The following is a 25,811-nucleotide window of genomic DNA, read 5'->3' as shown; positions in this document are numbered from 1 at the left end:
CGAGCGAGCGAGGGAGGCGGAAAGGAAAGGAAGGAAGAAGCCGGTCAGCGACGTCACAGGCGCCGTCGCGAGGAGCCCTTCGCTGCCGTCCGGAGAAGGAAGGGAAGGGAGGCGGCGGCGAGGCCTGAGGTAAAAAAGGCGCGCGCTCGCCCGCCCGTTCTTTCGCCTCAGAGGAGCGCTTGGCTGGGCTTGTGGTGGCCGCACTCCGCGGTGACGGGAGACCGGGGCGGGCCTAGCCTAGAGACGGGAGACCGGGGCGGCTTTTACTTTTACCTCAGACGAGGCTCCGTTCTCATTTTTTTTTCTCTCTCTCTCTTCCCCCCCCCCCCTCTTCTCTTCGTGCGGCGGCCTTGGCGGTTGACTCGAACAGCCGCAGGAGGGGCGGTGGAGGAGGAGGAGGAGGAGGAGGAGGGAGAAGATGGCGGACGATCCCAGCGCTGCCGACAGGAACGTGGAGATCTGGAAGATCAAGAAGCTCATCAAGAGCCTCGAGGCGGCTCGCGGGTGAGGGCGGGGAAGGGCCTGGGTGGAAGAAACCTTCCTTTTCATGGTTATAAAAAGGGGGGGGGGAGGTGGTTGGAACAGGAGTCGCTTCGCCTCCCCTCCCCCCCCCAAAAATAATAATCGCCTCTGTATAGAAAGCTTAAAATTTCAGGAAGAAAGCCAGGCTGAAGTATTTTCTCCCCCCCCCCTTTTCAAAACTGGGTTGGTTCGCTCCTCTATGGAGAACTATTCAGTCATGTGGATGTCACCTGTGTGGAAACCTTTTCAGACAGCTATAAAGGGAATCAGTCCAGACATATGGGTGGCCCCCCAAGAGAGAGTTAGCCCCCCCCCAGAGAGAGTTAGCCCCCCCCCAGAGAGAGTTAGGCCTTTTCTTCCTGTTGCCTCTGTTTTTGGGAGGCCAAGGTCCATATGGAGCTACAGGTGCATAAAAGGCAAGGGGAAGCTTTCTGGGCTTGCAAAAAACTATTCAGTCATGTGGATGTCCCCTGTGTGGAAACCTTCAACTCCCCCCTTTTTTTTCCAGACAGCTATAAAGCGATTTGGTCCAGACATATGGGTTGGGTCCCCTCCCCAAAGAGAGAGTTATCCCCCCCCTCCAAGAGAGAGTTAGGCCTTTTCTTCCTGTTGCCTCTGTTTTTGGGAGGCCAAGGTCCATATGGAGCTACAGGTGCATAGAAGGCAAAGGGAAGGATTGTGGGCACCTAAGAAGAGAAAGGTGAATGTTTTGAGTGCCCAGGTCCCAACCTTGAATCCCCAAACAAGGAATGTGAAGCATGTGGGTTCGTGTGACTTGGGCCCTGCTTCAAAGGCTGTATTTAGCTTTGTCTCTTGGTATCAAGAGTCATCTCACCCCCACCCCATTCCCTGCATTTCGTCATCTGGAGTGGAGACATTCCACTACTCTTGGGTTTCTTTAAATTTTTCCATTCTTCGTAGAGGTGTATATAGGTGAGGTGCAGTTCTCCGCCTTGTGTTTTCTTCGGCTACATTTTTCCACTTCCACTGAATTACTTGCTTGGTAGTCACACTCACCTGTGAAGGAGGAGTGACTTAAAAAAACCCCCACACTAGCGTCTTTGTTTATACAGAGATTAATTTGGGGCCAAAAGTGCAGCCTCTTGATTATAAAGCTATATTTCCTTTTGCAGTTTTCCTTCCATTCTCACTGTGTTGTACACATTTGGAGGACTATTTTTTTTGTGTGTTTAGTTTTTCCTAATAAAGGACCGTAGTAGGGAATGAAGGCCTGCAAATGAGATTACCAGGGGGTCACCAGGTAATAGTAGCCTTTGTGGCAGTTGTTTTTATTTCAGAGCTCTGAAGTTCTCCATGCACTGAAGAGAGTGTGAGAGTCTCACTTTATACTGGTTGGGAAGAACAGGCCATGCCTATTTCCTCCTCTCTACATACATGGATGACTTGGGAGAGGGGAGGTGCTGTGCTTTGGTGACTCAATTGTCTCAGAAGCCTATCATGAAGTGAGAATGATGCCTTTCTTCTCCTGAATTATCTGTGTGCCAGAGGACTTGGGAGTGGTGTGAATTTGGTGGGGATCACAAATAGTGGCTCACTATAAAAGCCAGCCAGAATTGGTTGGCCCTTCAGGAGGGAAACTACTTAGCTGTAAATTCCATGCATGCGACCTGCCTATTCCTACATTACAGGGGGTTGGACTAGATGAGCTTTCAGATCCTTTTCAACTCTATAATTGTATGATCCTATGATTCATCAGCTGCCAAAGAAAAGCATAGCCAGACCAATTACCCTCCTAGATTCACATGGGAACTTTACATTTGCCACTTTGCTGTGTGTTTTGTGGTGGAGTTAAATCAATCCCCCCCCCCCCAAAAAAAGTTTTTGCCCATGTAGGTTTTTATGTACTGAGCTGAAAGCATGTAATATGACAGACAGCCTGGTTTTGGGAAAAGGCACATGGTACCACACTTAAGTGCTCTGTTCATTAAACTCTTGCTCTCGTTTTATAATTAAACGAAGTTAGTATTTGCTGTGTGACTGGACAGGTTGCTAGACATTAAACTTCAGAACTGATATGCTCTAGTGGAAACTAGTGCAGATTATGCCTGTATATCATTAGTACATTCTCAGAAACATTTTTGTTGATACCTTACTTTGTGTATGCCCAGCCTCATAGCTCCGAATCCAAGTAGAATATTTGCTAAAGGAGCTGGACACTTTAGCTCTTCATTATGGATTTATTGTACCTTGTTTGGAGTCTATAGTTAAATCCCAGTGGTATAGCTGATCTAGTAGTCTGATTCAATGGCAACTGCTTATGTCTAACGAGAAATTACTGGCTTTTTTCAGCATATTAGCAATTATTCCTCACACAGAGAGCGCAAGCATTAATTTTATATGCAACCTTACATTTCCCATGTTGGAGGATTATGTGAAACATGGAACCCACATGACAGAGACATGCTTCTGATTTCTGCTGGCACTTAATGTGCTGCCACTGAAAAGAAGTGTTCACTATTGAACATGTGTCAGGAAGACAAGGAATACAAATTGTTTACAAGCTCCAAGTGTTTGTGGCAGCCTGGGAAGTGAGGTGGAAATTCTCTTAGACTGTAGTGGCCAACGTCAAGATACAAAGTGCCACAGACAGTGTCTTGCACAAGGAAACTCCCTCCTTCTGGTGACAGACATCTAAAAAGCCTTTCTGAAGTTTGAAGTGCTCTGTGCATGTATACTGGGTTGCCTGGATCCCACCCACTGGTTAATTGTTGATAATGAGAATTTCTGTGTTGGTAGTTGATTGGATACTCTTTCCAGGTAGTAAACTTTGATAGCAGTCAAAAAGCAACATGAGAAGGTCTGCTTATCATTACTAATGCTTGTTGTACTGAATTTTCGGTTGCTGAGGCTTCAGGTTGACATTTCTGGAGTATGGTGTTAACAGTCTCACAAGCAAATAATAAGGGCAATAGGAATGTGTGGTGTGTTTTAAAAATAAAAACCGAACTGTGAAAACTTAAACGTCAAGAAGGAATGATCCAGGATGGTCTTTCAGTGTGTGGAATGTGCAACACAGCAGTGAGACTTTAGAAATGATTGTGCATATCTGAAGTAGGAGCAGCTTCCAAAACGCCACATGTGGGATAGTCTGTCTATGAATCCCATCCGTTTTGTGTGTGTGTGTGGCATTGCATACTCCATATGGCCTCATTGCCATGTATCAAAATTTTAATAAACATTACATTCCAGTAACACGCCTCATTAGATTTTGCTGGCAATTTGGGGGAAAGGCTGGAGGACTTTTGATGTTGAGGCTCTGAGTTTTGAATACTGTGTAGTAAATACTAAGGTTGCACAGTCCTTACAGCTATGCCCTCACCTTCAAGTATAAATGAACTGTCCCAAATTTTTGGCAAGCTTAAAAAGAATAGTATCAGAATCATAACTAGTGTTAGAAACTGAGATATGAAAGCTAGGAGCTGGATGGCACTTTAACTTAGGTTACAGGCGCAACAACGGAATGTCTAGGCACTTTTTTGTATCAAGAATACAAAGCTGAAAGTGAATGAACTGCAGCTAAAATATTATGTTCATTTTTCACATGTCCTTCCCCTGCCCACCTGCCTAATATTCTTGAGAGGGTCTCTTCTCCAGTCTTCAGAGAGTAGCTGGAAGTGGGGAGGCAGAAAAAGGTCTTCCTTTCCTTCCACTCTGCAGTTTTAATCTAAAATCTTAAACACAGTACTGTGCCCAGAGTTCAGAATCTGTTTGCGCTAATGAAATTCCCTGTCGCAAAATGCACCTAGAACAATGGGAGTTTTGAACACTGATCATAACCTTTCAGTAAGTATTACACCTGGTATTTTTATAAAAAGAAAAAGCCATGACCCTAAGAAGTCTCGAGACAGATCCTAATGTTAATTTTTCAAACTCTGGCTTTTAAAAAGACATGTGTATATATAGCTGAGGATAATTGCATAACCTTTTGCATGCTGCTGTGAGTCCTGCTTTGAGGAATTTGACTTATTGTTTGTGGTGAACTTGCTGAACTTGTACCCTGCTAAATGCATGTTAGGATTAAGATTATTGTTGAATGTGCTGTGTCTTGTGGGAAAAGCCTTTCTTGTGTCTCTTTACTTTACAATTTTCTAATGCCTAGCAACTGGTGTTAGGGTACAGATTACTGCAGGAGCGAAATGGTCTCTCAGTTTACTGCATTCCAAAATGTGGAGGTTTAGATTAAATAGGAAACTTAAAACTTTTTTGGCAAGTGGAGATTCTTGATTAATCTGCTTTATGCAGTCATCCACCCCAGGCAGCCCAAAGCATCTCTGGGCTCTGTATGCAGCATTGGTTAATTATCATACCATGCTGATTATTTTGACTTCAATCAGCTGTTGGCAACGTGGAAGAACATTGCAGGTTTTCTTTGAAATTTTTTAACAAAAATACAAGTGTGTTTGGGGGGGGCCAAGTGTAGAAAAGATTGAATGAATTCATGGGTTTAGAATCTGAAGGTGATTAGCCATTGTACTGCTTTGCTTCTCCCCTCTTGCCTGTGGTAGAATGAATGTTTATTATTACTGCCAAACAGCCAGCATACACATGTGGTATAAACAATCCGTAATCCCCGGTTTAGAGTTGCATTCAATCCAGAAATTGTAGTTCGTTTCACTCCAAATAAACCACAATAATTGATTCAGTCATAAGGCCAAACCAGGGGTCTTGATTTGTTTCTCCTGTGTGGTGGATGGTCTGGAGCAAAGCTGGCGAGACAAGCAAAGTCCATGCCCCAACAATTAAGATCAAACAGTAATCCTATACTAAATTTCTGTTATTGCACACTACTGCTAGATAGGCAGTATATTACATCCTGCTTACTTTAATCATTACATTCATCATTGAGACTATTACCAAAGGAACTATAAAACCACAACAAATAATATTTACTGCTTGGATTTAACAGTACAATTGTTTCAAATCTTATACAATCCTCTGTTCTATTAAGTGGTCCAATAAACAATAGCCTTTCTCAGGAGTACAAATACTGGACTTTTTCAATTGAGCAGTTTGAAGAAGCTCCAACAATGACTGAACAGTAATCCAAGTATAAAATTGGTCATCCACTTTCAATACAATCCACTACCACCTTCAGTACATTTTTGTGTAAGTATTAAGAAATCACATGGAAATTTTATTAGCTGGCCAGCTGAATTTGGAGTGGGACTGTGATAGACATAGAAGGATGGGCCGCCGTACAAAGCACTGTAGTCCTGACTCTTGTGATCCTTTTTTATTCTTTCCACACATATTCATATATCTGAAGTACAGGGAATGTTTTAAAGTTTATCCAGAACAAAAGAAAAATGTATCTCCTCTTGTTGGGAACTGCCTGATTGCCAGGTTGCACTCTTTATTTCCAAGATGACTTTGGAAGATAGCAGTTGGACTTGGGAGTTAACCTATGGGGAATTGCAGAGTTTCAAATTCGCTCCTATGTTCAGTATCTATATAAAGCTACTGAGAAGGACTGTCTGGAGGTTTGGAGTGTGGTATCGTTGAAGTACTAAAGACACCCAGCTCTACTATTCTCCTGTGACCCAGAAGCAACAGTGGTATGTCTGATGAGAGTAAATAAGCTTGAATCCAGACAAACACATTCTTAAGCCTTCTGTGGGACCTGTGTGCATGCATTGTGGTGGGGGGTGTTTTCTTTTGAATGGAGCTGCGTTCTACTTGAAGCCATAGGTACTGTTCTGGACCAGATTTAGTTCTGGATGCCCAGGTTATATCTTGGGCCTTGTTGCCTTTTTGCAGGTTAAACTATGCTCACACCTAGAGAAGCAAGATCTAGGAAGTTTAATATACTCTTCTTGATTCGAGATGGTTGGAATTAAGTGGCATATAAATAGTTGAAATAAATTAGCATATTGAAACTTGACATGGAATTTATTCCAAAAACTGTTTGGAAGATATAATGAATACGGAAGTGGGTACTGGGTTTTTAACTAAGATTACCGTATTTTTCGCCCTATAGGACGCACTTTTTCCCCTCCAAAAATGAAGAGGAAATGCGTGTGCGTCCTATGGGGCGAATGCAGGCTTTCGCTGAAGCCTGGAGAGCGAGAGGGGTTGGTGCGCACCGACCCCTCTCGCTCTCCAGGCTTCAGGAGAGCCGCAGCGCCAGTCCCGCAAGCTCTGGGGACAGTTGGGAGGCGCAGCGCGTCCTCCCGCTGTCCCCGGACCTGGTCTGCAGGCAGGCGGCGGGGAGAAGAGCGCTTCTCCCCGCTGCCGGCCCCACAAGCGCCTGGGGGGGAAATAATTTTTTCTTTATTTCCCCCCCAAAAAACTTGGTGCGTCCTATGGGCAGGTGCGTCCTATGGGGCGAAAAATACGGTACTTAGGGAGGGCCCACAACTTTGCTGAGGAAGCTCCACTTCTTGCAGATTCACTTCAGGATGCAACCCAGCATGGCTTTTAAGTGGTGAGGGGGAAAGCATCCTACATTTTTTCAAGGCTTTTCTTTGGCACAGGCAACTCACAATTTAAGTGGGGGTTATGTTCCAAGGCACTGTGCATTTAAGTGAAATTGTGTTTATTTGAAACACCTTTGCAAAAGCCTGAAGACACCCTGTGCTGCTGCTTTTTGTGATGTTTTTCTGTCATTTCCAGGTTCAGCGCATGAGCATAGTCGTGCACATATTGGATGCGTCTAAAACTTTCGTTGCCTGTACTCTTGAGTTGCCCAGCACTAGGATTTTTTCTTTTCTTTTTTTTTTTGCCATGTGATTGCTTTGATTAGAAGCTTGCAAGATGGTTGTGCCATTCTGGTTGTGCTTATTTGAGCAGAAACCACATTAAGGTGCATCCTGATAACCTAGCAGATCAAAGCTTTGGACTCTTATAAGGCTTGGAGACGGGGAGTTGAAATTCAGATATTTAGAAGAGAAAGCCATAAACATAAGATGGGGAGGCATGCTGAAAATCTGTTTGTCCATAACAGCCTTGGCCAACCTGGTGCCCAACTTGTATCATCACCAGCATGGCTGTGCTGTCACATGAAGCCTCATCTGGAGAAGACGTGTGTTCTCTTCACTTGAAGTGCCACTTATTTTTAGTATGAATACAGACTGCTCTTTTGTCTGTCTTCAGAGAGTCTGGTCTCACTGGCTGATGTATTTGCTTCCTTACTCTTCCATAGAGGAGCTGCATTACCTAATGTTTTTTCCTGTTTAGTGCTGATGGCAGGAATTATCTAGCATGACGTTAGGAACGCTTTCAGAATGCAACTTCCAAAATGACCCTTCTCAACCAATTGCCTACACTTTCCTTCATATTTATTTAAATATGAATCACCTGTAATTATATATCTCTAAGTGAGTATATACTCACCTCCATTCTTCATTGTCCTTTTTTTTTTTTAAAAAAAAATATTTTACACAAGCAATAGGTTGGCTAGAAAACCTAAAAGCTTAGGTTTTGGTATTAGTGTGCTTAACTTGCACATTTTGGGGTGTCAGGAAAGTAGGCCTCGTTTTTGTGAGGAGCTTAATGAGAAAGTTACATCAGAGACAGATCCTGGGTTTTTGTCTTTAAATAGTGATTTCCATTTGTGCATGAGCAGTTTTGTAAATAAAATGTTCTGCCTTGATCTATGTTTCCCAGAATTATTTTGCCAGTGCCTTCTGTTTATATCATATCTAAGGGTATCCAACAAAGTCCCGTTAGCACAATAATTTATGTCTATGCAATGGGACTTTCTATCACTGTGCTTGCCCTGTGCTTCCTCCCAGATCTACCCTGGAGGGTGGGTTGGGAAGAAGCCCTGAACGAATTAGAGAGGAAGAAGTAGGCCTGCTACAGAGGTGGAAGTCTTTGAGTTAACAGGATGGCTTTGTTGGAGACAACTCAGTTGTGCACTTAGATTGCACTCAGACTATGACTTCACCGTGTGCCTGCTCTTGCGTCTGTTGCTTAACCTTTTCATTATCACATTATTCCACATTTCACTTCAGACCATCTTAGCATTTCATGAATCTGCACCCCTTTCTGTGTCTTCATAGTGCATGTTGAGGTGGGGAGCTTCAGTGTGCAGTCCTCTGGGCCCAGGATCCACCAGTTATTGTCGCATTACATATCCCTAAGGTGGAGGTAGAAAAGGTATTAAATAAAAATACATTGCATGTAAAGCAGTGGGTTGTTTGGGATTTTTTAATGGTATGCTAGGTCTCCACTGCTGGGACGCAGGTGGTGCTGTGGGTTAAAGCCTCAGCGCCTAGGAACTGCCGATCGAAAGGTCGGCGGTTCGAATCCCTGCGGCGGGGTGTGCTCCCGCTGCTCGGTCCCAGCGCCTGCCAACCTAGCAGTTCGAAAGCACCTCCGGGTGCAAGTAGATAAATAGGGACCGCTTACCAGCGGGAAGGTAAACCGCGTTTCCGTGTGCGGCTCTGGCTCTGGCTCTGGCTCTGGCCAGAGCAGCGATGTCACGCTGGCCACGTGACCCGGAAGTGTCTCCGGACAGCGCTGGCCCCCGGCCTCTTGAGTGAGATGGGCGCACAACCCCAGAGTCTGTCAAGACTGGCCCATACGGGCAGGGGTACCTTTACCTTTACCTATAGGTCTCCACTGACTTAGACCAGGAAAACTTTAAGACTTAGAACATGCTCAGATGCTTTTCGTTTAGTTGCCCAGAACCATGGGCTGGTAGTTGCATAATGGAAACTTATTTCATGAAATAGTTCAGGGGCGCAGAGCCTTGCAGAAATGCTCCCAGTCCATCAGATTTTTTTATTGGCCTGTGTAGCCCTAGGCTCCTACCTCTTCTGTAAGATGGCCTGAATTATGCTGTCCACCATGACTTCCAATAGGTTTTAAGGAATATTTACAGTTAAGAACCACTTTACTAAAAAAAAAAAAAAAAGAAGCTGTGTAAATTCTAATCTACATCACCACTCTGCATCCATATACAAGAACACATATTTGTAAGTAATTATGTCCATTAGCATGTGCACACCACTTTTGTGAAACCCTTGCTGCTAGATTATTATTTTATCTAATACAAAGTACCTGAACTTTTCAAAGCACCATACAGATATTAAAACATAGGACAGTTCCTGCCTACAGCCTCAGATTCTAGTAGACAGTATACAAAGTGGGAGGAGGATGGGGTTAGGAAAGAAAGCAGTGGATGAGTTGCGCATTCTGGCTGACATTAACCTTATTCTAGAACCTGAGCAGTTCCTGTTGCAGAATATGCTACCTGCCCTCAGAGAGCAGAGAGTAGCCCCAAAGAAAAAGAAACCATTTGTCATTGCTCTATAGATTTATTCCTTAGCACCCACAACAGGCTTTGCCTAGGGTGGAGTCAAAACACCAGTGTGTGTGATTTCAGCAGCTAGGCAACTGCTATAGTGGCCTAGTAACCAAAGTGGGATTGGAGTGTTGCTGCATCAGCTGTTTATACAAGCTTCCTGTTTGGCTAGTAAATTGGCACTCACTTTGTCTCTCTAATGATAATCCATATCCTAGCATGCGTAAGTTGTGAGAGCAGTCATTTGCTCTAGTAACTGTACTGCTCTGATGCGCAAGAGAACTCCCAGATGTGTGCACTGTGTTGAAATATTACCCATATGCTCTTGTGAAAGTGTTGAACTTGGACGTAAGCGACATAGGTTTAAATTACTATTTGTGAAGCTCCTTGGGTGGTTGTGGGGAACCCCTCAGTTGTGGAGCAGTAAGAAGTGTGGTTTTGTACTATAAAGTGTTTTGAAGCCGCATTTTGGTAATCCATATAATGACCTCATGAGCTGTTACTTAGTCATTTGTTTCATAATTTAATTATTAAATAATAAGCAGTGCTAATTGCATTTGTATGACTGCCCAATAGCAAATGTTCTCTTGTTGGCTCATAATTTTTTAAAGAAATGCGGTATTGAAAAAGCATAAATGAATTCTGGCGGAAAAAGTAGAAGAACAATTAACATAAATACGCAATAGAACACAAATTATAAATGGGGATGCCCAGATCATTAGCATATGTTGTTTAAAAGAGCTGAGTGGCTAAAAAAATGTGCGAAAAATACCACAAGAATGATGCTGGGCACATTTCTCTGGAGAGGGTCTTCCTTAACTGAGATGAGGTATGCTCTTCTGGTTTTTCACTTGTGACACACACGAGAGAGAACGAATGAACAATTTTGGTCCTAGAAAGGCAGGACATTATTTGTGGTAGTTTCTAAAGATATTTTACCATTAGCCTGTGTTGTAATTGTATAAATTTTCTTCTATCTTAGCATGATAATACCCAGATAGCCTGAGTTCTAGTTAATCAACACACAGTGTTTGATTACTGAAGCCAACTGAGGATTCCAAATCGTCTGAATAATTGACAGTATTCAGGGATCAGTTTCTAGAGCACTAAAACTACGGTATGCTGAAAGTTAATCTGAATCTTGATTAAGACAGCACAGATCTGTTATCATTCCTCTTGATCACAGTTTGTTCTGATAAGATATTTAACCAGCAGATGGCAGCAGTGTATTCCATGAGGTGGCAATTGGTATCCTTTTTTAAAATGACATAAGGAAGTGAAAAAACCTTACTGTCATTGAAGTGATTTTACATTGCATCGAGTAGTTAGATGTAGAAATTGGCTTGTACTGTGAGTGGAAATTAAGATAAGATAAAAGGTCTCCCCCGCAACTGAAGTATATACTGATAGATTTGGAAATTTTTTGAAAAGTTAAAGAAACTTGACCCAACTGTAGAAAAATATGGTATGGTACAGTACAAACTTTTAAAATGGCTACTCTAACAATTAGTATCTTGAAGTCACTGAAACTGCTTTCATGGCGTTTCAGATCTAATTAGCTATAGCAGTAAGACTTCCATGTAGTTTTAATACTGTCTGCACCTTGTCCGAACTACAAAACACATTTTAACACCCTGCAGTATAGGTCCAGTATGTGGATGATTTCATACAACTTTTTATATAAGATGTAAATTTATATAGATAAAGTATCATAAATGGCCTTGCCTCTTGCCTTAAAAAAACCCCATCTAACCTGACACAGCTAAATCATTTACTGTACTTGTCTCACGGTATAGGTGCTGTAAAGTGCACTACAGTGAAAATCCACATATCTGAATGAAAAGGAGTAGGTCTGGCGACTTCCTCTGTCCATCATAGCCAATGTTAGAAAATGGGATAGAAAAGCTAGGAGCCCAAGCATGAACTAATACACAATTCACATAAGTGACACATTTTTAATACCACATTTTTAACAGAAATTGTTAATACATGTTTAATTTGGTGTTTACAGTAAAAAATATTGGTAGCATACTTCAGTTTCCAAAACACTCTACTCTTTATTGTTAAACTCCTTAACATATTGTCCATCCTTAACATATACTTTGAGGCTTCAAAGCACATACATTTCAGTAATCCTTGAGTGTCAGCCAGGCACAACAAATGGCACCCATACGTTTTAAGATGCTCTCAAATGGAGAATCTTTAGGTGCAAAATGTGCCTGGTGCCCTGCTAGTTTTGAACCCTGATTGTAGCTGTGATGGTTGGGAGAGCAAAGACATAAAAGAAAGGAGTGTTACCTTAGTGCTTGTAACTGACATATTGAAAGCTTGTGTTTTGTAAGCATGGTTAAATTTTTAGCTGCTACATTTTTAGTGTACTAGAAATTTTCTCTTCCCCAATAGGAGAGTGATCTGTGTGGGTTAGTTGACAAGGAGGAAGTGGAGATTTTTTGGGGGTGGAATGGGGGTTGTGCTCCTTGTTTAAACAATTCAGTAAACTAAAAAAAATGAAAATTACTGAAGCATGTGGTAGGCTTGTCCCATTGTTAGATTTGCATTCCTGGCTGCCGTTGTGAGTCTGTCTTGTGGGTTTCCCTTCCATAAAAATGTGGAACTGTGGAACTCCCATATGCCAGTACATTCTATCCTACCATTGTAGGCTTGCTCTCTTATTGAGTACAGGCTACTTGTTACGAGTCAGACTTCTTGTCTTAAATTCAGGGTGAGGAGAAGTAAATATTGTATATTCAATTTGATCTAATATTTGGGGTGCTTGAACTATGCATCTTGTTTTGACTTTGTTGTACAGCTTTCCTAGCAATCTTGCGAGCCCTAGCAAACAGAATAAGTTGCAGTACAAATCTTTTGCCAGGCTTTTAAATGTCAGGTTAAGACTTTTATTTACTAAAGCATTTTTAAAAATTTCTATACTTTGGCATGTTTTGTGGTTTGTCTCTTGGGCTACATTTTATTGTATTGTGAAAGATATGACTCACTGCTGTGACATCTGATCCAGTGAAGGGAGGTATAGAAATGTGTTAAAGCACATAAAACTCCCCTCTGTGTGCATTTGGAAGCTTGCTACTACCTAAGACATAATATTTTTCAGAAAATAGCACTAATACTGTAGAAGTAGGCAGTCTCCAAAGGCTATTTGAGTTGCCCATTCTCTTCTGGCCCTTACATTGGAAGGAACCAGCTAGGAAGTTAAGGCATTAATTCCTCATAAAGCACATAGACTTCAGGGATGAAAATACCTGAAGAAAGATTTGGTATTTCTCAAGATGCAGTAGCCTCAAAGTTTCCTTTACCTTCTGGGTTGGTCAGTTCAGTTCAGATAAGGCAAATTTAAAGGTTTAAGAACTATCTCTGTTTGGAGAAAAGGTATAGATTGTTGGCTCAAAACAAATCAGAATAAAAATGTGCTTCTCATAAACATTCAGAAGTTGTGATGAAACTTTTAAATATTCTTATCATAAATATTAGGAACTCCCTAATAACTGGTGGAATTTCCTTTATACAAAGATGAGAAGCACAAAGAAAGCTGTGGGAGCTAACTTTGTCATCGAGTCTTTATAACAGCTAAACTAGTAGGTTCTAAGAGGTAGCCTGTTTTAAATTGTGGGGTGGCAAGCTTCAGTCCACAGCTTGATTCTGGGACTGCAGATCAGGTGAGTTTGACCCAGAAGGCATGCCTGCTATTTCACTGTATATAACATTACCAACTTGGTGTGTACATAGGCTCATAGTAGTCCTGTGGTCAGTATAAGCAACTGGCCTGCATGGAAGGCCTTATTTCCAAAAGGATGTTGCAAATAATAGAAAGTCTTGAACTTCTGAGATTAGTTTTGGGCATGCTTTCTTCCAGGCTTGAAGTCACACAACTTGTGTTAACATAGTTTCTTTTCCTTCTTCCCCAGCAATGGCACCAGCATGATATCATTGATCATTCCCCCCAAAGACCAGATTTCACGAGTAGCAAAGATGTTAGCGGATGAGTTTGGTACAGCATCAAACATTAAATCTCGAGTGAATCGCCTTTCAGTCCTCGGCGCCATTACATCTGTACAGCAACGGCTAAAACTTTATAACAAAGGTAAAAAGTTCTTCTGCTTACTTTATGAATAACTTTGCGCTCGCTTTGGCATCATCTAAGGTTGCACCCTGTGCTTTTTACAGTACCTCCAAATGGTCTTGTTGTATACTGTGGAACAATTGTGACAGAAGAAGGAAAGGAGAAGAAAGTGAACATTGATTTTGAACCTTTCAAACCAATAAATACATCGTTGTATTTGTGCGATAATAAATTCCATACAGAGGTAAGTGTCATTTTGCATTTCTAGCCAGATTGTAAATTTGGCTCATGATAACTTTGCTCAGTTTGCAGTATGCTCATGAATAGTTATCGTATACAATGCGTCGGTTACTAGATGTTAATTATAGCAACCTATTTCTGAATTCAACATACACTTGTGTATTTTACTTCAAAACATGATTTCCTGTTTCTTTTCACATACAAAGATACTAAGCAAGGTTGTTTACTTATACACCCAGCGTCCAGACCTTTCCAGAAACAAAGGCTGATAGCCATCACAAATGTTGGGATCCAAAGGTTCATTTTTGTCTGGAAGGTTGTAAATGTAATTGTGAGCTGAGCAAATTGCAGACATAAAATGCCAGATTATGCAAGTGATTTCAGTGGACTGTTACAATGAGATACAGGGATTTTTTCCCCTGGAGTTGAACACTGTGATTTACTAGGCCTTACCTTCCACTTCAAACACATAATTATAGATAAACTGTGTGATAGCTATTGTGTTATTTCTTAGTCCAGAAACAATTCTGATTCATTGGCTAATTTTTCCAGGTAACCATTGGATATCTGGTTTATTCAGAATTGTTGTGCAGCAAGGGGACACCATTTCTTGATCGGCCTGTGAACTTGCCATGTCGGTGATGCCCAGATCAATTAATATTGGTGTACTGTGTTATGCTCAGTGTTGGAAACTGAGATAAAGAAAGCTAGGAGCTAAATGGCACATTAAACCTAGGTTATGGGCACAACAATGGAATATCTAGGCGTGCTTTTTGTATAACAAGAATACAAAGCTGAAAATGAATGAACTGCAGCTAAAATATTATGTTCATTTTTCACATGTCCTTCCCCTGCCCACCCCCCTAATATTCTTGAGAGGGTCTCTTCTCCAGTCTTCAGAGAATTTCTGGAAGTGGGGAGGCAGAAAAGGGTCCTCCTTTCCTTACATCTTAGGCACAGTACTGTGCCCAGAGCTCAGAAGCTGCTCTTGGTAATGAAATTCCCTGTCGCAAAATGTGCCTAGAACAATGGGAGTTTCAAAAACACTGGTTATGCTCCCACTTTCTGGGAGAGACACTGCATTAGCAATTGTTGTGGGGAAGATGCAAAAACAGTTCCCACTTCTCACATATTGGGAGAAATTCAACATTTTTCTGATCATTCCTTCAGCATAAACATTTTGACTTTCCAGACCAAAAAATCCCACCCTCTCCTTCCCCTTCATTCTGTTCCAGAGATTCTCCTGACGCGCGCACACACAAACACCCGAGCCATTTTTTTGGGGGGGGGCAGAAGCCCTGTTGAGCAAGTAGAAGGCTTTGCTCAGGGCTTCGATTGATGGGACTCATTAGTTGAACCTTGCTCAATGTCTCCAATGTGTGCAGCAAATATCATTGGAAAAGGTCTGGTATTCATGCGACACCAGTTCTGACTGAAAGACTTGAACTTCCTTTTTCTATATTGGTCTATGCTTATGGTTCCTTTTTAATATACATTTCGGGCAGGTTTTTGCCAGTGTTACAGCCACCTGCATCTCAGAACCTATTCGTAACGTCCAGTTCTTTCATGTGGTGTGCCAGTCGATGGAGTTGTGAAAGGCTTTTAATAGCTTAAATTGTTGCACACCCCTAACACTGTTTCTAGTCAGAAATGCTAAGTTGGCCACTTTGGGCTGGCCATTCCAGCCGAGTCATATTGCACCTGTGCGTGTTGCTGTCATGGTTCTTGAGCTTTGATGTTCCTGTTTGACGCTCACTTACTCAAACAATTGCTGATTGCCTTAGGGGAGCAATTAATTGCAGGGATGGCACAAAATGCAAGCTTCAGACTTTTATTGTGTATAACTAATACATTCTCCATCAAGCCTTTTCTCCATGAGCCTTTTCTCTTCTGGTGCTTGCTTTTCTTTTCCCTTTCATAAAATAATGCATGTTTTTTGTGTAAAAGTGTTTTTATTGGGTTGCCCATTTGCTACTTACTCAAGCTGGCTTCTGATTATTTCCCCTTACTTAGCACATCATCACAATCAGCTTGCACATCATCATAATCAGAAATAACTTGCTAACAGTTCTCTCTAGCAAGCTTAAAGGGATGCTGCACAGTGAGCAGTGACATTCCTAAATTCAAAAAGGCCCTAGATGAACATAATTAACTTGTTTTTTTACACGAGTTTGAAGCGAGTCAAGATAGATTCTCAGAGTCTAAAAGGGATAAAGGCGAACAGGAGAACATTCCTCCTCCTAGATTGATCGTATTGATACAGACTTTCCGTAGTAACTATTGAATATCGTAAGTATAGCACTGACATCTGCTGCATTGATTTTCAGGCCCTTACAGCACTACTGTCAGACGACAGCAAGTTTGGTTTTATTGTAATAGATGGTAGTGGTGCACTCTTCGGAACTCTTCAAGGAAACACCAGAGAGGTGCTGCACAAGTTCACAGTCGACCTCCCAAAGAAGCATGGTAATGTGTAAAAATAGCTCCAAGAATTATTAATAGTAGATAGGACAAAACATGGTTTATCAAGGAAAGAGAAGATGATTGGGAACATTTGTAAGTGGCTCTGTCATGTCATTTGGAAGGAGGGATATTGAATACCTAAATTATTGTTTTCTATGCTATTTGGGTAACTTGAATGTAGTACCGTATTTTTTGCTCTATAACTCACTTTTTCCCTCCTAAAAAGTAAGGAGAAATGTGTGTGTGTCTTATGGCATGAATGCAGGCTGCGCAGCTATCCCAGAAGCCAGAACAGTAAGAGGGATCGCTGCTTTCAGTGCGTAGCGATCCCTCTTGCTGTTCTGGCTTCTGAGATTCAGAATATTTTTTTTCTTGTTTTCCTCTTCCAAAAACTAGGTGCGTCTTATGGTCTGGTGCGTCTTATAGAGCGAAAAATACGGTAATACTGCAGATAGATACAGACCAGCATCCTGTTGCTTAAAGGCTTTGTGATTTTGCAGAAAGCTGCCATTGCACTAATAAAGCAGTCAATCGACACAGCCAGTAATAGTGCTTTGTGCAGCAAGTATGATCACTAAATAGGCTTGGCTTCATGTGATGAGCACCATCCACGATGTCCTCACACAATAATGCTGTTGTGGTAATTGCAGCTGAGTCATAATTTATAATAATCTGCCTTGAAACAAGTGTGTGTGAACATTAATATAGACATGTATTTTGTGTGAACTTGGTTATATGCTTTGACAAACATGTGGTCCAAGCACTTCAAAGTACATGAAAGAATTCTAAAACATTTGGCTTTTTTAAAAAAATGGGGGTTGGGGGGGGAGAAACCTGGGGATGGAAACAACTTTCATTATTGCTGTGCTTTTACCTCTGTCTCTCAAAGGAAGAGGAGGTCAGTCTGCCTTGCGTTTTGCTCGTTTGAGAATGGAGAAGCGGCACAACTATGTAAGGAAAGTAGCAGAAACGGCTGTACAGCTGTTCATTTCTGGCGACAAGGTGAACGTGGCTGGTCTCGTTTTAGCTGGGTCAGCTGACTTCAAAACTGAACTAAGTCAGTCAGACATGTTTGATCAGGTAAATGGGGATTTTGGCTGATGGAGAATTGCCCGTTTGTAATGAGGGACTGCTTTCTGCTGTTGACTTGATACAGATTTTAGTACTGCTTCTAATATGATATTGGGCTTTACAGTTTTAATGATTATTCTAATTACAGTGGTAATTAGATAATTAGATAATTCTAATTACAGTGGTACCTCAGGTTACAAACGCTTCAGGTTACAGACTCCGCTAACCCAGAAATAGTACCTCGGGTTAAGAACTTTGCTTCAGGATGAGAACATAAATCGTGCTCCGATGGCATGGCGGCAGCGGGAGGCCCCATTAGCTAAAGTGGTGCTTCAGGTAAAGAACAGTTTCAGGTTAAGAACGGACCTCTGGAACGAATTAAGTACTTAACCCGAGGTACCACTGTATATATGAAAACTTCTCTGAGGTTATTGACAAAGAATAGTATAGAGATTTATTCAGTGAATACATAAAATAAAAAGAGGCGCCATTAACTCTGAGAAGAAGCTTGAAAGAGATGTGCAGGCACTAACGTTCTATCATGTGACCATTGGAATCATTCAGATTATTCGTCTAGATCTGGGTGTTCACCAAATGCTACCCGTGTATTTGCATTCTTTGCAGAGGGTTTGCAAATTTCCTCTTGAAATGATAACACGAGTTATTTGCTACCCTTTTTTGAGGGTGGGATTTCACTGCCTTCAAGGTGAAAGCCTGATATTAGTTACCCAGTTTCTCCTGATTTTAGTATTGATAAAGTATGAGGCAACCTCATTTGCAACCAGAGGTTGTGTTAACTCCACAGTGTAAAACTATAGGCTTCTAATTTACTTTGGTGAGCAGCTTTCAAGCATTGGCCTGATTTCAAAAGCCCTTTGCAGGCTATTAGTTCAATTTGTGCTCTTCCCTCTCCCCCAGCAGTCCATTGGGCCAGAGGTAAAAAGAGAAGGGGACAACCACAGCTACTGGTTTTGACCCCAACAGCTGCTGGCTGCTGGCCCCCAACATATCACCCCCCCCCAAGGGAATGCTGCCTTCATTCAACAGACATAATGGTTGCTCATGCCTGATGCAATGTGTCTTCTAACACCACATCTTTTTATTTATAGCGATTGCAGTCCAAAGTACTAAAGCTAGTTGACATCTCATATGGTGGTGAAAATGGATTCAATCAAGCAATTGAATTGTCCACTGAGGTCCTATCTAATGTGAAATTCATTCAAGAAAAGAAACTAATAGGTATGAATAAAATACTATAATTAATCGGTTATCATAAGCTGACACTCAAGGTGTTGGTAAAGCACAATTTTGGGAAGGGTGTATTGTCTAGTGGGTAGAGCAAGGGGCAGGCAATAGGTTCTTTAGGATCCCAGCGGATGGAAGACTGGCAGACTGTTAGATAAAAAAAGAAAGTGGTTTATTGGTTAGCAAAGATTACAATACTACAAGACGGCACCTAATAAACAAAAGAATCCATCTAGCAGTTATATATCATACTCACTAACCAGTTGCACTTAAGATACCAAGCCAGAAGTGCAAGAACAAAAGGATATTGGGGGAAATAACTGCAAAGGCGAAGTTTGTGGTTCATCTCATTTGCTGCGAAGCCCCAGGTGCAGCAGATCCTTCGCTCAGTTGGTGAGACCAACACTGACCATTCACCGGTAGAACTCTGTGCAAAGGCTTGCCAAGCCTCTGAAGTCAAGACGCTTAAATAGAGGCTTGCAAGCATAATCTCATAGCAGGTCCTCTCTTATCTGTTGCAGTTGGCACAGTGCCCATCCTCCCTCTGTTCCCAGTGATGAATCAGAATTAATTGTCTGTTGTTGTTGTTCGAATTTATATACTGCCCTATACCCGGAGGTCTCAGGGCAGTTCCATGGCTGGGCCAACTACATGACCGCTAGTTGGCTCCTCCTCTCCTCAGGCCAGCTGTCAAGTCCTCTGATGTATAGCACATCTGATGCCTAATTCTCATGAAATAATGAAGTGAGGGACAAGTTCCTTATCTATCTGATGCATAGACCTAATTATATTGACAGATAACGACGTCTAGTGTCAATTCCTCATCATATAACTATTGTTATTCTAAACAAGCCAGCTTCATAAACCACTGTTTGAAATTGGCATGTTTCAAATAAACCATAGTTAAGACCAGTGTTTCCCAACCTTTGGTCTCCAGCTGTTTTGGACTACAATTCCCATCATCCCTGACCTTTGGTCTTGCTAGCTAGGGATGATGGGAGTTGTAGTCCAAAAACAGCTGGAGACCAAAGGTTGGGAAACACTGGTTAAGACTAACCACAGTCATTCAGGTTTGAACAACCCAGCAAGGTGTTGGATTCCTCCTTGTAGCATTGCTAAAAGGGGCGGGAAGCAAGTGAGATTGAAACTTACCAAGACCCATTCTTGTCATGCTAAGCTATGGTTTAGCGTGACTTCTGAACCAGGCCACAGGGTACATAACCTGGTAACTATGAAAGTGTCAGTGAGTCAACTGTCCGTGTACCGCCAAAGTAATTATCTTCCACCTTTCTGAACGTAATCAACATTGTCTCCCTAATGTCACAGCAGTGTGGTGATCTTCGTGAAATTTAGTTGCTCTTGTGTTCCAGTCTGCACTGATTAAAAATATGTATGACATGTTCATTTCCATCTCTCTTGTATTCTTTAAATGTAGGCCGATACTTTGATGAGATCAGTCAGGACACAGGAAAATACTGTTTTGGTGTTGAAGACACTCTAAAAGCCTTAGAAATGGGAGCAGTAGAGATCCTGATAGTTTATGAGAACCTGGATATAATGAGATATGTTCTCCATTGCCAAGGCACAGAAGGTACGTAGCTCCTATCTACACAAATATTGGGATCTAGGGGAATAGGAATTGTATGTTAACATGGGTAGATCACAATGTAAAGCAGTTTGGCTCTTAGATGTGCTCACACTGATGGCATTTAACGACACATCGAACATATACATTCTCTCCTTGAAGAATATAGGTGGTCCCGGCTTCTAGCCAGTAGCTTTCTCACGCATCCCCCAATATTTTTTGGCCCAGCTTGCATTCTAGTTGCACCTTTTCTCCATAATGTTCCAAGTATGGTGACTGGGCTAAAAATGCCTCTCCACAAAAATTGATGTTCTAGTTCCCTGAGCTTAATAACATTTGGCTTTTCATTTGTCAGGTGCGTGTGCAATCTGATTGTCTTGGGGAATTTTTACTAATATGCCTCTTAAACTTCTCTCTCTCTCTCTCTCTCTCTCTCTCTCTCTCTCTCTCTCTCTTTCCCCTTACAGAGGAGAAGATTCTCTATCTGACACCAGAACAAGAAAAAGATAAATCTCACTTCACAGATAAAGAGGTATTTATGCAAAGCCGCATCTTTTTCGTACGTTAGCTACGAAGCAACCTAAGACAGTTGGCATATTAGCTATTGATGGAAGTACAGGAAATAGATTTGCTTAGCAATTCTCTTCCATTTTCATCTTTAGACTGGACAGGAACACGAGCTGATAGAAAGCATGCCTCTGCTTGAGTGGTTTGCTAACAACTACAAGAAGTTTGGAGCCACGTTGGAGATCGTGACAGATAAGTCACAGGAAGGATCCCAGTTTGTGAAAGGATTTGGAGGAATTGGAGGTAATTGGAAAGGGGAAATGGCAGAGTGGTGTGTTTCTTGTAACCCACAATTGCAGCACCCTACATTACTTTAGTGAATTCTTACAACTGTTAAATATAATAATAATAATAATAATTATTACTATCCCGGCCAGGGCCGGGCTCAGGGCAGCTAACACCAAATATAAACTACAATAAAATGTAATAGGGGAAAAACCAGTTAATTAAAATATGGCTTAAAATACAGCTTAAAAATGTAGCCTCATTTTAGTAAAGGTAAAGGTACCCCTGCCCGTACGGGCCAGTCTTGACAGACTCTGGGGTTGTGCGCCCATCTCACTTAAGAGGCCAGGGGCCAGCCCATAAATCAAGACCATAAAGGGAGGAAACATCAGATATTCACCCGAGCCAGCTATCCATGCTGGTCCTACATGGGCCAGCAAAAAAAACAAACCATGGGAAAATTTATATACCAAATCCCATATAAGGGGTCAGAGTGAGTCTAAGCCGAAGGCCAGGTGGAACACCTCCGCCTTGAAGGCCCTGCAGAAAGATGTCAAATCCCCCAGGGCCCTAGTCTCTTGTGGCAGAGCGTTCCACCAAGTTGGGACCATTCTGAAAAGGCCCTGGCCCTAGTTGAGACCAATCTAACCACCCTGAGGCTCGGGACCTCCGAAGTGTTGTTATTTATGGACCTTAAGGTCCTCCACGGGGCATACCAGGAGAGGCAGTACCATAGGTATGAGGGTCCTAGGCCGCATATAAGTATCTATGATTGAGGCAGTTGTGGTTCATGCTGCTTTGTGATATCTCAAAGTGATAATAGAATAATGAGATTTCATATTCATAAAAACAAATTCAGATTCAGTACAGATCTGCTGTATCTTTATGTCCACCTTCTCTAATGGATGCTTCCCATGGTCCTATCTTTCATTCCCAAGTCTGTTAACAAGCTTTTCAGGGTAATCTTGGAGGAATTGCATCATAGAGAGGGACTTATGTCCCCATAAGGGGACACAACCTGTAACCAGGAAAGGGGTATGGTTTTCCTTGGGGCAGTACATCCTGTATGCTCCACCCAGAGCAGAAACCGTACATTCTACCGAGCACAGAGGGAATCGGTTTACAAGTAACTCATCTTACAGAGAGAGAGAGAGACCCCAATAGTGCATACACGGACACATCTCTGTCAATATTTTATAACTGATGGAGAATAACTTAATGTGATAATTTCTGTTTGTTGGCTACTGGTCAAGATGACAGGAATTTAAAGGCTGGGTTTTTTTTGTTTGTTTTGTTTTAGTTATATTGCAGATACATACGAATCAGAACTTTTAAACATGAAAAAAGGGGGGGAAAGATTAATAAAGGTTACAAAAAAGAAAAAAGGGGGACTTCTTCATTTGCACATACAGTATAGGCTCGTTCGATGTTGGCTTCTCTCACTACAGATAACAGGCCTTTTACTTCTCAGAATTGAATCCCAAATTTCAACTGCAGTTGGGTCAGACTGTGAGTGCTTGCTTGTTCAGGCTGGAATAATTCTTTACCACCTCCTCTGAATTTAGATTGGTCTTGCCAGTCAAATGCCTCACTTGAAGAATTCACCTGCCAGCTTAGGCACAGGTCTCTTCCCGCCTTGCAGCTTTACACAGGTCTTTCCGAGAAATTGAATCAATACAGGTGGAAAGGAAACGTGTACAGTCTTCTTCTTTCGACTCCGGGGTACAAAGTGTTTGTAACATCTTCCTTCTAACGTTTATTTCCCAAAGGTATCTTGCGGTACCGAGTGGACTTCCAGGGAATGGAATACCAAGGAGGAGACGATGAATTTTTTGACCTTGATGACTACTAGGTAGTCGACCTGGGTCTGGCAAAACGTGCCTCGCCCCTCCAGCATCATACCCAAGGAGAAAGCTTGCGATGGAATACAAAACAGATCCCTGCCTTAGAATTGGAGTTTTTCCAGAACTTTATCCAGAACACCGGGTTTAAAAGAAGAAGAAAGAAGCAAACCCTACTGATTTGTCATAGTGTCAGTACAGCAGCAATCTACTAAGTTTCTATAATGCCATTTTGGACTAATTTAAAAAAAAAAAAAATCCCAGTTTTTACTTTTACTTAATGGTGAAATTGGTTGCTCTTGTATTTTATGAAAATGATTTTTTTAACCTTCATGCTACATTAACTGCTGTAAAACCTTCATTTGAAAAATTAATAGATTATACTGGTTTGTTTCTTAAATTGATTGGAGGCAATTAAGTCGCTGCGTTTTGCAGTGAGACGACCCATTTACATGGCGTTCTTGGCTTAGACTGCGGAAGAAGAACCTTAGGAGGTGCAACCATTGCTCTTGGTCTACAGTGGTGGAAGTAAAAGAAATTGAACCCTTTTGGCATGCCAGCTTTCAAAGGTGCGATGTGTAAATTCAGACAGTCTGGGAGCTCCACCCATTTTAATCTTTGACTGCAAAAGCTCTGCTTGTTTCAATCAAGAAGTATGTTTCATTTGTGGCAATCAAAATGCCAGGGTCTCGGCAGGCTTGATTGGGATTATGAGTCGTGTGGCCTTCCCTCTTCCCTCTTGTCAGTCAATAAACAGTTTCCACAAGCAAGCTAATGCTTCTTATGCTTGGTTCTATTCTTTACTAGGGTTTGGGAGGTGTATTTTTAGTTTTGCTTTGGGACTGCATAAGCTGCCTTGGTGTGAGTTAACATCAAAATTTCACAAACTGCTTTAAATGCAAGTAGCTAGCAAAATGTGACTGATGTCAACCTTGGCACTGGGGGCTGTGAAGCAGCTGTAGAAATTAGCAAGTTCTCTCTTTTTTTTTAGAAGCTTGGCGCCAAAGGTTCACTTTAAACACTGTGGGATCGCTCACGCAAGGCAGTTAGCTCACTTTCCCGAATCCCCCTGGGACTGTCTGGTTTTCTAAAGGATACTCTTGATATTTTAGTGCCTAGCTGTGTTCACATTTTCCTCTTGTCCTTCATGTATTGGTAAAACTCCCCAGCTGGCAAACTTTGCATATCGTTCCAATAATCCTGTCTCACTTGAACTGGAGGGCGGGTTTGTCTTAACGTAAACCTCCTCACAGTGTATTCTTAAAAAGAGGTCCAAAATGACTTTCTGTCAATGTGAGCAATAGAATTTGTATCTTTTTATAACTCCGCAAGCAGGCAGTGTGTGTGATTGTCCACGAGAAGTGTTCACGTAGGGTGAAGTCTCTTCCAGAAAGCAGTACACTTGGATTTTGCCATTGTAAATGGGTCTGCTGTGACATGACAAGAGCAGAAAAAATTGGGTGTAAATTTACATTTTTGAATATACTGCTTGTTTCACATTTAGGGTATGCAGCTCCTTTTTTTGTAGTTTTATTTTTACTATTTAAGTTTGGAAATGATGCCAAATTTTTGTATCTCTTTAATCAATGTGTTATATCTGGTGATATATATTGCATTATATATTGATGTGTATATCAATATATACCGATATGTATTACACTTACACAAACACATTAAAAGGGTGAGAATCCTAGCCTTTTGCATACTACATAGCCTCTTCAGAGAGCTCCCAAGCAGTGATATCTTGGTGTTGTGATGTACAGAATGGAGAAGAGTATTAAACCATATTTAAGAATATACCCTGGATTCCTGATTTTATTTGACTCGGGGAAGGATTGCAATAGTGAGTTACTATGAACCAAACAGTAAGATTGGCTAGTGCCTGATACTGAACAATTGCACCAGCGTATCTGGCAATAGGTGAGTGGTGCCTTTAGCACAGTATTTCCCAAATTTGGGTCTCATACTGTTTTTTGGACAACAATTCCCATCATCCCTGACCACTAGCTAGGGATGATGGGAGTTGTAGTCCAAAAACAGCCGTAGGCCCAAGTTTGGAAAACACTGCTTTAACACACCAGCATATTGTTGCTACCTAAGTAAGGGTAAAGGGACCCCTGACCATTAGGTCCAGTCGTGACCAACTCTGGGGTTGGGGCGCTCATCTCGCTTTATTGGCCGAGGGAGCCGGTGTACAGCTTCCGGGTCATGTGGCCAGCATGACTAAGCCACTTCTGGCGAACCAGAGCAGCGCACGGAAACTCTGTTTACCTTCCCGCCGGAGCAGTACCTATTTATCTACTTGCACTTTGACGTGCTTTCAAACTGCTAGGTTGGCAGGAGCAGGGACCGAGCAACGGGAGCTCACCCTGTTGCGGGGATTCGAACCGCCGACCTTCTGATCAGCAAGTCCTAGGCTCTGTGGTTTAACCCACAGCGCCACCCACGTACCTACCTACCTACCTACCCTACCTGAGTGAGTTTAAACATATATTGGCTGGTTGGTCTTCCAAACCAAACTACTGCCTCAGAATACGTTGATGCCAAAATGGGCTCTGACCCAGAAAAGCTATATATTTGTTATCCTTTAAGGTGCCATAAGCAACTTCCAAGATTTTGCAGCTATTGGCTGGCACACAACAACTCCTTTTGGCATTCGTCTCAGATGTGTCTGTAGCTGTCACTGCAATGCCTCGCACTAGCTCT

At 42.0% G+C, this 25,811-nt stretch overlaps 1 protein-coding gene across 1 annotated transcript; it reads left to right on the top strand.

The window, feature by feature from the left end:
* On the top strand, nucleotides 1–24,902 carry ETF1 (eukaryotic translation termination factor 1). Its single transcript, XM_079969973.1, has 11 exons — nucleotides 1–129; nucleotides 371–504; nucleotides 13,714–13,889; nucleotides 13,973–14,112; nucleotides 16,436–16,574; nucleotides 17,461–17,651; nucleotides 18,752–18,881; nucleotides 20,323–20,478; nucleotides 20,940–21,004; nucleotides 21,135–21,282; nucleotides 23,034–24,902. Exons 2-11 carry the CDS (start codon nucleotides 419–421, stop codon nucleotides 23,114–23,116), a joined length of 1,314 nt encoding a protein of 437 aa, XP_079826099.1. The 5' UTR covers nucleotides 1–129; nucleotides 371–418; the 3' UTR covers nucleotides 23,117–24,902.
* The last annotated feature ends 909 nt before the right edge of the window (nucleotides 24,903–25,811 follow it).

The sequence above is a fragment of the Podarcis cretensis genome, assembly GCF_951804945.1.
Source record: "Podarcis cretensis genome assembly, chromosome: 3".
NCBI lineage: Eukaryota > Metazoa > Chordata > Lepidosauria > Squamata > Lacertidae > Podarcis > Podarcis cretensis.
Note: the sequence above shows the minus strand (reverse complement) of the source record. Positions and strands in the feature narration are given on the sequence as shown.